Consider the following 13,452-nt stretch of genomic DNA (forward strand, 5'->3'; position numbering starts at 1 on the left):
CCATCAGCATCCCGATTTATGCCAAACGTGATGAATGGGGTTGAGGTCAGGGCTCTCTGCAGGCCACTGGGTTCCTCTACACCAAACTCAGCGTTTCTTTGTGGAGTTCAGTTTGTAAAATGTTGCTGTTAGCAAAGGGTGTGTCTTTAATAGCTAATACTCCATTCATTGTAAGCTGTTAGCATTCCACATAAAACTCCTCATAAAGGTAAATGTCCTGGTTACTCTCTTGAATTTACTTGTTTACAATGTTTTCAAACATATTTGGTCTCACAGGCAAGTCACGATGAGTGTACACACATTTACATTTACATTTACGGCATTTAGCAGACGCTCTTATCCAGAGCGACTTACAAAAGTGAACCAGCATTTAGCTTATAAGCCCTATAAATCATAAAAAAAACATTCTCACCTGTTTAGTTTAGGCATCATGACATCAACCTCACAACCACATCTGAGAAGAACCTGCTTTTCTTGAGAAGGACGTCAGAACACAGTGATATCGAATACAGGATCAGGCACTGTACAACCTAATGTCTCACCCCATCAAAAAATATATAAAATAAGAATTTAAGCGGAGATACAGTTCCACTGCTCTCTCATCATCTCAGCACATCCATGCAGCTTGTGATGTTTTGTGTCGAGACTGGAAACTGACTGTGATTTCTCGATACTTTTTCTTTCACTTTCTTCTTTTGTCATCCTGCCATTGTTTTTATGAGTGGAAATAAATGACATTTTACATTTACATGAAAAAAAGTGCACATTTTGTATCGTAGCGCTGTTACTGCAGACTTTTAGAAATCTGGCACTGAGACAATAGGATTGCTGTACAGAAATGTTGCTCTGGGCTTTTTTAGCAGCCTAAGCGATCAGAGATTTAAATAAGGCCTACACAGATCTGCTAGCAGCTACAGGGCTGCCAGCTCTCACACACTGGCTGTGAGACCCGCTCTCTCACGCATTTGAAGTTCACTGAATAAGCAAAAGTAAAAAAGAAAAAGAAAAAAAAAAGGGTCAGCAATGCTAGTGCAATATAAACCTATAATAATACCAGTGCCCTGCTGTAGACTGTTTAGTAAAACATCATTACAGCAGTCTACAGCAGGGCACTGGTATTATTATTATTATAGGAAGAGAGAAAGGTTGCTGCATTGCCCCACACTAGGGATCGGCGATACCACCGATTCTCTTTTCGATACTACATCCAGTACCGAGGCTAATATACACACACATTTCTGCACAAGTAAAAGAAGGGGTTATGCCCACAGCCATTGCATTAGTACATGCATTGCCTCATGCACTGACTGTTTAGTAAAACATCATTACAGCAGTCAGTGCATGAGGCAATGCATGTACTAATGCAATGGCTGTGGGCATAACCCCTTCTTTTGCTTGTGCAGAAATGTGTGTGTATATTAGCCTCGGTACTGGATGTAGTATCGAAAAGAGAATCGGTGGTATCGCCGATCCCTAGTGTGGGGCAATGCAGCAACCTTTCTCTCTTCCTCCACACGAGGGGGAAATCTCGCGTTGCTTTCTCTCCTCCTCTCTCTCTGTGTCTCTCTCTCTCTCCACCTCCACAAGCTGCACTACAGCCACCTCTCCTCTCCTCCCCTCCCTCTCTCCTCTGCGTGTGCGAGATCAGCCTCCCCGAAACCTGAGCGAGGCAGAGCCAGCGAAACGAGAGGCGGACGACCACCCTCAGCACAACATGGCTACAATCGCAACCTCGACCAGGTTTACAGACGAATACCAGCTCTACGAAGAGCTCGGAAAGTAAGCATCAGCTGCTGCTGTTTTTCTTTTTCCTGTTGGTGGCTGGATTTGGTCACACACCGAGCTCCACCGTCCCCCCTTTCCTGGCTTGTTCACTAAGCTAGATCTGTGTGCTGGTGTTGACCGGAGCCGCTGTCAGAAGCAGACAGGCAACCAGGAAGCCTGCCGTGGTCTCCGCATTTTTAGCTACATGCGCGGTCTCAGTCAGCACAGATATGAGCTGGAGACATTGTGGAGCTAGATAGCTACGCCTTTGTTAGCTAGTATAGCTTTGCACTGAGACGTTTCAACGTCGTGCTAGCCAGAGCTTCAGCCTGCCTGTGTTTTGTCGTGCCGTGTGTGGCAGCCCATAGCAGCCCATAGCAGCCTCCTGAATGGCCGTCTCAGCGTACGGATATTATCTAGCTTTTTCTACACCTTACGGTTGTAGCTAGCTATATTTTACACGTTAGAGCACTTTAACAGCAGTGTAAAATGCTATTGCTGAAGACGGTTACGCCAGACTGCTGCAATGTAGAAAGCTAGCTAGCTATAGCTAACGACAGGGCTTACAGCAGGCAGCGTAGCTAGCTAGATAGCTAGCTGTCAAAAAAGCCAGCCAGCCAGCCAACCAAACAAACAAAAAAACGCAGCCAGCTGCTATATTAACAAACACGACACTGCCGTGCTGATTTTAAAAGCCGTCAGCCCCATAAAGATCAGGTTGTGGTGTTTTTTTTTTTTTTTTTGCAGCTTCTTATTTAGCGAGCACTAACTCCTCCGTTCCACCTTAAATATCTAGCTAGCGCAGCAGTGTCAGTCTGGCGCCCGGGCGACAGCCTCTAACCGCCGCGCACATTTTTTAAGGTGGATCGGAAAATTCCAGTAAGACGCCAACTTACTTTCCGTGAGATGCACTGAGGCTGTGTTTGTCCAGCCTGAGGACAGGGACCCCCACTCAGAGGCTGGACGTGGTCGCCCTGCTGTAATCTGCACCAGGCCTGTGTGTAGCCCGTGTTATTGTGCTGCGTAACAAGCTGCTGCTCTCGCATCGGGCTGCTTCAGCAGTGCAGTGGTGTTTGGGCAGGATGTTGCCCTTACAGCATGGTGCCCTCCACCTGGGGGGCTCTCACCGCAGCATCCATTTCTTCATACATAGTGCAGTGCGCTGTAATGTGTGTACTTCCCCCCTGCAGAGCTCAGCATTTTTTATTCCATGCGTTTAATGCATCTATTTGGGGATCTTGTGTTTTCCCCACACACATCACTGTTGCAGGGGGTGTTAGTTGGGATGTGCCTGGTTCAGAAAGTGATTGTAAACACAGTGATTGTGTGTGTGTGTGTGTGTGTGTGTAAACACAAGGAAGTGTGTCAGGAATACAGGGAATTATAAATTGTCTTTTATAATTTGGTGATTTGATGGTCATGCTTGTTTAAATAGGCCTAATAGTAATAATGAGATGGCATGATGCTTCTTTATATTTTCCGATACCCATTCAGTTTCAGAAATGCACTGTCCACAGCTTTAGAGTGTGTAAAATAGGTCTAGTTGAGGTATTAATAGACTAAATAATAGTAGACTTCTACAACAGTAAAGGTATGCTGTAATGACGCTAAGCTGAAATGATTGTAAGCTTCAAATATTAATATTTATATATATGTGACGTATTAAACCTACTGCAAAAGTACAGGAAGACGTTTTCTGCAAGTTCTGAATGATGCAAATACTCTAACTTGTCAATATATATATATATATATATATATATATATATATATATATATATATATTAGTGTTACATGGTGATGTGAAGTGTCAAGCTTCTTTAAATGCAGTGGATTTGTAATAATGATCATCCTTTTTATTGTCTAATACCGATAGGCTTGAGCCTATTGATCTTAGTATTGTGAGCTGCAGATAGTTTTCTCCATCACGATTACCAGTCACTGATTTAAGGTGCCCAAAACAGGTCTAATATTGTTATTAATAGTCTATTATTATTATTATTATTGTTGTTGTTAATACTACAAAGCTGATGGTAAACCTCAGCTCTTAGTCTAATATTTGAAGAATAATTGATTTATAAGCTGTGATTTATTAAACCTACACCATAAACTACCTAACCACACCAAGATGTAGCAAACCCAGAGCAAGTAAAAGGTTAGTTCACAGGTTTCTGAATAGAAACACGATCATTTTCTCTGTATTAAGCAGCTCCTCTGTGGTGTTGCCACATTACCTGCCGTGCTGAAGCGGGCTACTGGGGAAAGGCTCTGCAGTCTTTATGCTGGGAGCAGCCTCTCAGTGCTCTGGGCTCTTTCTTTCCATTCTTTCCAAAAATGCACTCACATGGTCTGCTGGTGGCACGAGAAAGCAGTGCAGCAAAGCTTTTTTCCCCCTGTTAGTCACCCTGATAGTACCATCAGTCTGCGATGGCTGTGATTGGCCAATACTGATTTGACTTTTTTTTCTTCAAACACTACCAAGCTTGCAAAAACTACTAATGTGCATTTTAAGACCATCATACTCATACACACAGCTAACAACATGGCATTTGTTTTAGTACCATGTCAAATTCATTCTTTTTCCTTTCTGATATTTGTTGCAGTATTTTTTGCTGATATCACCCAGTATTTATACCCACTGATAATGATGCACTGTCTGTCATAATAGTAATTATAATAATAATGATGATAAGAATATTTGTTTTTTATGTAACTTTTTTTTAAGCTGAATAAATGAGTGTGTGGCCGTCATATGTCCTGATCTGACCTTTAAGTGCTGTTTTTGTTTTATTTAAAACAGGGGTGCCTTCTCTGTAGTCCGGCGATGTGTAAAGAAATCAACCGGCCAGGAATATGCTGCTAAAATTATCAACACAAAAAAGCTGTCAGCACGAGGTAAGACGAGCGGCTGCTTCAGCCTTTTGGTGTCCTCATCTGCACTCAAACCCACCGTCTTATTTGAAGTGTTTTCTTTTTTGAAGTTGTTCCCCTGAAATCTCAGGGTGCTGCATTCATTCACATTTGTTTTCCTGATGATGTTGCATCAGCAGTCCAAGTTCGAGCAATAACTTATGCTTTCTGTGGTCTCCGGTTCCAGCCGCAACATTTGCAAAAAGCTGGTCCTAGCACTTTCCAGTATGAGCAAAAGCCAGCTACATCAGACATAATAAATAATAATAATTGAAATATTTAGGACTGTCCAAAGCTGGAGTTTATTTACTGATGACTCTGTTTGAGAAAACAAGGTTCAGTGTTGAGTCACTATCATGCAAAAGCCTTGTATCTCCTTCCTTTTTATTAATATTGTACCAGATTTCACCAATGAAATTCTATAAAAATACTTGGAATAAGATCTTTGTTCCTTTACTTTCACTAGAAGTTGGGAAGGTTTTTTCTTTCTCCTGTAAAGTTGTAATTTTGGAGATACAAGGTTTTTGTCAGACAGTGCAAAAACTTCATATTCACATTCACAGTGGTGTGAAGTTTAGATGGACAAGTTGCTTTGCTGTTTTTTTTGTATGTTTTTTTTTTTTTTCTTTTCATTGTCTTGTCTCGTGACTAGACTAGTTGCACTCCAGTGCCAACAGGGTCATCGGGGCTAATTAAGCTCCCAGTGAGGAAGGACTGGATACATGAGCCTCGGCCTCCTGTTCTGTCACAAGGGAAACAAAAGCTGCAGATCTATTTCTGGGAAGTGGACACACTGAGTACCTGGCCCTTAGCATATCGAGTTGATGCTGTCTTGTTTGACACTGATGGAGATGGATAATTATTAGATTAGTCTTTTGAACGTTTCACACGTTCACATATTGTATATTCATACAATTCATATATTCATATATAAGCCAGTGGGAACAGCATGCAAACGTTTGCTCTTACAGACTTACCGCAGTACATCCTTCCTGATAATCAATCACAGATTGTTCTTCGGTTTCTCCTGAAATGTCTTCTAGACCTCACCAGGCTCGAGCAAGGTGCCGCAGCACCCTCCTTTTCTAAGACTTAAATAGCTGGTAATTCATTTTCTCTTTAGCTTTTCCAGAAATGGAAATCGTTTGAAATTGCATTTACACCGTTGTTATGCATGAGGAAAGTAGACTACCTTGTTTGACGCTCACTTTTTGCCTTGCAGCTGTTTCTGAGGAACAGCTGTCTTTTAACTCGGGATCTTTCCCAGTTGTCATGTCAGTTTCCTGGTGCTCAGTTAAAGGCACGTGCTGTGGCATGGCAACAATACCGCTAATGTGGCTAGTTATCTGGCTGCAATGCTCACCATGTAGAGATAAAATTCAGAGTGTGGAACAGTTCCTCAGAGCGATGAGATCAATAGCCTGCTCAGTATTTCTTTGGTGTCAGATGCACTAAAAGTTCCATCGCATGTTTCCATTCATTTGAAGATACACGTCACACCGACCTTCTGTATATCGAGCTATGTCATTAATGTTAGTTTGTCAGTTTGGGTAACAGTGTGCGATTTGACGGGCAGTGTTTCCAAGTTCAGTTCAGTGATGACCTTTTCTTATTGTCTAGAGACATTAACTGTGTGAAGGTCTCTGTAGAAAACTTGCTGTAGTGGTTATGCTGTAGATTGACTTTATAAACCAGTTGTATGGAGGAGTGTTGTGAAGCTGTCAACATGAACAAAGCTGAATAATCCCAGTTGGCGTGAGGGGCAGCAGCTCAGAGCCCTGTCTATGTGTGAATAGTAGTAAAAATAGTAGAAGAAAAAATATCATCAGTCATGCAAAAACTCTTATCTCCAAATGGCAACTTTACAAGAGGAGGAAAACCCTTATTAACTCTCAGTGGAAGACAACATACAAATATTTTATTCCATGTCATTTTGGAGGATTTCTCTTGGTCAGTTTATAATGAATGATCCACTCATCATGAAATTCTGTTAAAAAAAACATTTTTATTTTAATTATGTCAACATATGATATAATGGAGTAATAAAGATTTCGCTCAACAGTGACAATTGCTTGTTATTAAAGCCTTTTTATTTATTTATTTATTTATTTACATATTTATTTTGTAATTTACAGTTTAGTGAGTCGTTTATTTTACTAATTTAATATCACCTCTGACTTGTCACAAAAATAGCTACCTACTAAATGTCAGCTTTATTCAGCTTTAATCTAGTAGTGTTGGGGACAAGATGAGACCCAAACAGTACCCCCCCCCCCAAACCAGAATTAGTGTAGAATTAAAAATGGAAAGAAGGTGGAAGAAGTGGTAAATCACAGACATTAAAAATGAGCAAAACAGTAAAGCAAGTATTTTTATTTTATTTATTTATTTATTTTTATTTGTTTCTAATTTGACCCCATTTTCTACTCAATTTGGAAGCTCAGTTACCCAATCCCTGTTCCCTACCCCTAGCAATGCCACTAACACTAAGGAGGGTGAAGGCTAGCCCATGTCTCCTCTGACACGTGAAGCCAGCCTGTTGCTGATGCAGCATCTCTAACTAGCCAGCATGCTGGGAGGAAAGCATGGCTCCCTAGCTCTAAAACAGCAGCTAACAGATGCATGTGCTGACCAACATCACACTAGAAGTGATGTGGGGGAGGTGGTGCCATCAACCCACCCCTAAGAGAGCAAGGCCAATTGTGCTCTTTCTGACTCTGGATACTGATGGCAAGCAGCATGACTCAGGATTCGAACCAGCGATCCTCGGGCCACAGTGGCAGCCCTCTTTTCTGTATATTCTGGCTTGGATGCTGTCCCATAGTGCAACATGTTTATGCTACATTCAAGTGTGTTGACAGACACTGATGCAAATGTTTGCACTCAACAGCCACACGTGCAAGGATGCACAGATGCTGTAGAATAATTCAGCCTCAAATACGTGTTTAAACGGTGTGATTTTACAGGCTTAAAGATTTCCTTTCAGCGTTTCTGTTGGTGGGGGCTGTGGCAATATTGGCACCTCATAGGCAATGTGGTTATGCCCCCTCATCTACCATGAGTCACATTTAACTGCAGCAACTTGGCAAGCAATTCAGTCATCAAAATGTCTTTCCTTTCTTTATGTAAATGAGCTGGCACTTCGGGATCTGCAATGATAGCAGAATAATATCGCCACTGGTTAAGATGTGATCAATATTTCAAGACGATATTTGCTAATCTATGTATTGATCCCCTGAAGAGCTGGACGACTGCAATTTATCTGCATTTTATTCATTATTCTGTATTTGTAAGATACAAAGGTAAGTGTTTTCTGACACAAGTCCAGATAGATGTTGTTCTGCATTTCACAAATTTTTATGTAGAAACATGAGAAATATCGCTGTTGGCTTACATATTCCATCCTGCTACATCCCTACATGCACCAGATTGGAAATTGTATAAAAAATACATGCTAATTTAAGCTGTGAAGAATCCAGGGGGATGTTTTTGCAGCAGCATCCTTTAGTGTTGAGCATTGTAACACTACACTTAAGCGGACCTATGAGTGGGATTGCATGGACTGGTGCGTGTTATGCTGCTGCACAGATTCTTGGGGTGCATGTTAAGTGCATATGTAGAACTTCCCTAGTGTAGAAAGAGTATTTTTCCCCTCACAGCTCTACCATGATACAACACCGTTTGATATTAAACTGTATATCAAAATTTAAATTAAAAACACCTGTTCCACTGTAATTCTAAAAAGCAAACAAACTGGAGTGGCCTTGAAGGAGACGCTGAAGCTGATCAGCACGTTTTATATATAGAATTTGATATATGTTGTTGCACAAAACTGATCCTCCAAATGTGGTGCTGCTCACAAAATGTGACTGTTTGGCTCTGCTGCCAGTGCTGTATTGCTACAATACAATACAATATGGCAGCTGTGTTGTTGGGATTGTAGGCATGGTTTGTTGTTTTATTGAAAGAATTGATTAAGATGAAAACATGATGATGATGTATGAATAATGAAAGTGCTGTATGTTGTCCTGGCTGATTTTCTTTTTTTTTTGTGTGTGTGTGTGTGTAATTGAACCCGCCAAATTTTTTTGTGGACACATGAGGCTGCTTGGCTAATGTTCTGTTGTTCACCATGGTGGAGAATAACGTGTATTTAGTCCTTTCATCGCTCAGGGCTAATTTCAGGTCATCCAGGCATTCTTTCATTATGTTAAATACAAGGCTGTCAAAGGTAACATGTTAATTCACGTTCATTAGCTTGTGTGTGACTGTTAAACTCCAGTCCTGTAGAGACGTATAGTGTACAGTTGTGTTTTTATTGCTCTTGGACAGTCAGGTCAAGATGGGATTAATATGAACATGGTGTACAGTTTTCCACCTTTTAATTTAGTGCTCATTAGGCTACATTCAATATTAAAAACAGCACTTAGTACATCCTAGACTGCTGTGCTGTAACAAATAAAATGAATGTGGGAGAAAAGATGGATACACCGAATAAAAAGACAGTAATTGCCACTGAGACTGGGTTGTTCACGGTGGTGGTGATGGGAACCAGAAGACTGAAGCATTTAATACCCCTTAAAGCTACATTACAAGTTATTACATAAAATGGTTGTCTGAGACCTTTGTTGTATGATAGTTTTTAGATGAGAATTTGGTCTAAAATGTATTTCCCCACTTCCCCAAAGAATACTTCTTTTTTCATACAGCTATTTTACCACTAATATTGCATTATTACTCCTAAATTCACAGTAGGTTTGTTTCTCTTCCAAGTGTATGAAGCTAGCAGTGGAGCAAGACTGATTTTGTAATATATGTGTTTAAAGTTTTAAGAATGAATTTCTGTCATTTACGTTCTCCAGCCCTTATCATGTTAAAATACTCTCATAGCCATCTGCTGTTGCATGTCTGTGCATGCATTTGCAGAGAGACCCAAAGGCCTGACGACTAGAATTGATTGTTCTGTTCCTGAAGCTGCTAGCTGAATTACAACAGGTCCTGCTTTTGTGCTTTGTGCCTTGGTCCCCATGGATGGCCAGTGAACAAAGAATGTATTTAAAAGACCCCAGACCACCAAAAAATGCAAAGGTAATAAGATCGGTGCCACATTGATGGCTCTCACCGTGTTCTTTTCAAGTATCCTGGCAACTGTTCGTCTTCAGACTCTTCATCAGGTTGGCTGGCACCAAATTAAAAAGTAACAGTCCCATTCATTTAGGGGGAACCCATTCAAATGCCAGGGCTCCTTCTCTCTAAATCTGCCTCTACCCTGTGGCCTTAATCAAAGCTGAGCGAGAGACTTGCTCATGCCAGCGTGTTTTATGCAGACGGGCTCTGCAATCAGCTGTCTCTGATCCTCCTGCCACTTCATCATCTGTTTAAAGGGCACGACTGAGACCGTTGCCAATGCCTTATTTATGTGTTCAATATTCAAAGGACGACAAACAGCAAAACTTTATTTGTTGTAAGCTGCTCTCCTGAATTCCTTACTGAGAGTTTAAATGCACTGCCTTTGGCTGCCCTTATGAAAAGAGACCTGTTCTTGCATTTATCGAGATCTAGGTTCAGGCTGTGCTGATGATACTCAAAAGCAGGAGTGTTAATCTGTAGAAATAAAAGGATGCATGCTTTATTAAATGTTATGGCCCAACCATTTAAATTAATTAACTGACTGACTGATCAAATTGGCTGGTATTAATCTATAACTAGAAGACCAAAGTGACAGACCAAAGTGGTGAATCTAAACAGCATTACTATTGAAAATATTGTAAAATGTATACAAATCTCATTTTTACCTTGGAAACATGGTAACACACACACACTAGTAACCTTTGTATGAAGAGGGTAAGCAACAGGGGTTGGAGACCAGCACAGTTTGCTGATTTGCCTGTTCTAACAGACCAACTAAACCTGCCAATTAACAGGCGATTGAATTGAATTGAATCAGATGTGCTTGAGCAGGAAATGTAAAAACTGTGCAGGACTCTGGCCCTCAAGGAATGTAATTGCCCACCCCTGGGTTAACCCCTTAGACCCCGAAGTTAAGCCCACATTTTGCCACTATCATAACTACATTATCATCTTGAATTACATCAGTTTTATAGGCCCCAAAGTAGAACCCTGTGGGACTCCACAAAGCTAAACCAAACAATATGCCATTACCAAATAATTTACAGTAAATAACAGTTTCTACATTAGGAGTGCTGACTGTAACCTAAACCTAAAACCTAAAACAAACTATTGGAGTGAACTAAAATCTAAAATTTGTATAAACATATTTTATAACATTTTAAAAAGAATATTTGTAAGATAATATTTGTAAGAATGTTCTAAGTTGGCCAAATTTACATAAAGTTGTCTATTTCTTATAATTCATTCTAATCAGTTCTGAAAACAGTGTTTCTTTCTGTTGAGAAATACAAGCAATCTGTTATCCTTTATAAGCCAATGAAAGCATAGTGCAACCTCAACGTCAGCTGAGCAGAGTTGGCTATGTACAAATTTTAAGATCATTTTCTGCTCATGTTTTTTAATAGGCTACTGTAGTGTTAAGTGTTAAAGTTGTTTATGATACTGCACTTCTGCTTGTGCTCCACCACCTCTGTCTCTGCAGTGCATGTGCTTTTCCTATCTTAAGTTTCGTGTTTGCACAAAGTGCAAGATAATGTATGTAACATTATGTAAATACTCACGTGGAGTTCGTCCTAAGCAGTGAGACTAGCCTCCCACAAGAACCACAGATACTGTAATGTGGCCATGAGCCTCTCTCACGCTTTGTTTTCACTTGTAATTGCAAACCTGTCTTTGAGGCTTTCGTCTTTTGCAGTTCTGGCTTTGTTCTCTGTTCGATATGGACAGATTACTTGTATAGCGAATAGATCTTGTGTTGCGAGTAGGGCTGTGTGTCTGCAAGAATCTGGTAAGACAGTGCTTATCACGATACAGGGATTATGATTCTTTTTTTTTTTCCTTCAAATGTTTGGAAAACTGTCATGGTATAAAAACACCCCCTCATATACATAAAACCTAGTAAAAGAACAGTGAGATCTGAAAGCACAACATAGATACTGCTGTCTAGTGGTCAAAGTTTAAACACAACACAAAATGAAGCACTGTACTGTGAAAAACAGTACTGTGGTTTTGAGAATCGATACAGTATACAATATATGATAATGCAATAAATCAATATTTCAGGTTTTTTTACACCTTTGTTGCAATAGTAATGTGCCTTGCAGTCTTGCCAGAGATTTTGGGCCCCATGACAAGACATTACACTGGACCCCACAACTCTTAACAATCCGCCAAAATACTCAGTTGTTAATTCTTTAGGGCCCGGCCAGTCACACGTCCTTAGAAGCGTTCCTAACCTTTCTCTCCATACGGAGAGCTCAATTTGCTTAGAGCTCAATTTGCATTGTCTTGAACATATTCCTGTTCATTTGCTTTTGTATACATACATTTATTGATTGAATCACCCTTAGAAACACTCAATCTACGGCTGTGATAGGTCAGGATGCTCACAGAGTGCATACTGCTACTGCAAGTTCAGTACTGCAAAAGCGTCACAAAAAAAAGCAAACCCATACGTTATATTGTGCAGCTCTAATTTTCAGGTTTTTTTGTGTGTTATTTTGGTTGTATATTTGTAGCAGGGTGTTTGTGGTGTGTCTTTGAGCTTTGTCGTGCCCCTGGGTGAACCACACACATACACACACACACACTGCTAGCTCACGCAGATGATGTCAAAAGGCGCATGGAATGGTGCTGCTGAATAATTGACATGTGCCGCCTGGCTCAGCTCAAAATGGGAAAGGGGGCAAGGACCTCTTCCTCTCCCCACTGCACACTCTCACACTCAGTTTTTTCTGTCTCTGTCAGTCTAGCCCTCCTCCTGCATGTTCTTTCACTTAATCTCTTCTAGTCTCTCTCTCTCTCTCTCTCTCTCTCTCTGCTCGTATTCTCTCTCTCTCTCTCTCTCTCTCTCTGCTCGTATTCTCTCTCTCTCTCTCTCTCTCTCTCTCTCTCTCTGCTCGTATTCTCTCTCTCTCTCTGCTCGTATTCTCTCTCTCTCTCTGCTCATATTCTCTCTCTCTCTCTCTGCTCGTATTCTCTGTCTCTCTCTCTCTCTCTCTGCTCATATTCTCTCTCTCTCACTCGCTCTTTAGTCAGGTGCTGCATTGTGTTCTGCATTGCTGGGTTATCATGGCTCTCTCTCTCTCTCTCTCTCTCTCTCTCTCTCTCTCTCTGCTCGTTTTTTCTCATTCTCTCTCTCTGCTTGTATTCTCTCTCTCTCTCTCTCTCTGCTTGTATTCTCTCTCTCTCTCTCTCTCTCTCTCTCTCTCTCTCTCTGCTCGTATTCTCTCTCTCTCTGTCTCTCTCTGCTCGTATTCTCTCTCTCTCTCTGCTCGTATTCTCTCTCTCTCTCTGCTCGTATTCTCTCTCTCTCTCTGCTCGTATTCTCTCTCTCTCTCTCTCTCTCTCTCTGCTCGTATTCTCTCTCTCTGCTCGTATTCTCTCTCTCTCTCTGCTCGTATTCTCTCTCTCTCTCTCTGCTCGTATTCTCTCTCTCTCTCTCTGCTCGTATTCTCTCTCTCTCTCTCTCTCTCTGCTCATATTCTTTCTCTCTCTCTCTCTCTCTGCTCATATTCTTTCTCTCTCTGCTCATATTTTCTCTCTCTCTCTCTCTGCTCGTATTCTCTCTCTCTCTCTCTCTCTCTATCTGCTCATATTATTTCTCTCTCTGCTCATATTTTCTCTCTCTCTCTCTCTCTCTCTATCTGC

The 13,452-nt window shown here is 41.0% G+C and overlaps 1 protein-coding gene across 26 annotated transcripts in view; it reads left to right on the forward strand.

Annotated features, from left to right (window-relative positions):
* The first annotated feature begins 1,559 nt into the window (after window positions 1–1,559).
* camk2g2 (calcium/calmodulin-dependent protein kinase (CaM kinase) II gamma 2) overlaps window positions 1,560–13,452 on the forward strand; it is a 96,645-nt gene continuing 84,752 nt past the window's right edge. For 5 of the 26 annotated variants that reach the window (XM_072678366.1, XM_072678367.1, XM_072678359.1 and 2 more), the window contains exons 1-2: window positions 1,561–1,779; window positions 4,562–4,656. In XM_072678366.1, coding sequence (XP_072534467.1) covers window positions 1,715–1,779; window positions 4,562–4,656 — 160 coding nt within the window. In that variant the 5' untranslated portion in view covers window positions 1,561–1,714. Of the gene's footprint in view, window positions 1,780–4,561; window positions 4,657–13,452 lie in introns of all 26 variants that reach the window. The other 21 variants (XM_072678379.1, XM_072678375.1, XM_072678382.1 and 18 more) reach the window with 7 other exon arrangements.

Source organism: Salminus brasiliensis, chromosome 4, assembly GCF_030463535.1.
Source record: "Salminus brasiliensis chromosome 4, fSalBra1.hap2, whole genome shotgun sequence".
NCBI lineage: Eukaryota > Metazoa > Chordata > Actinopteri > Characiformes > Bryconidae > Salminus > Salminus brasiliensis.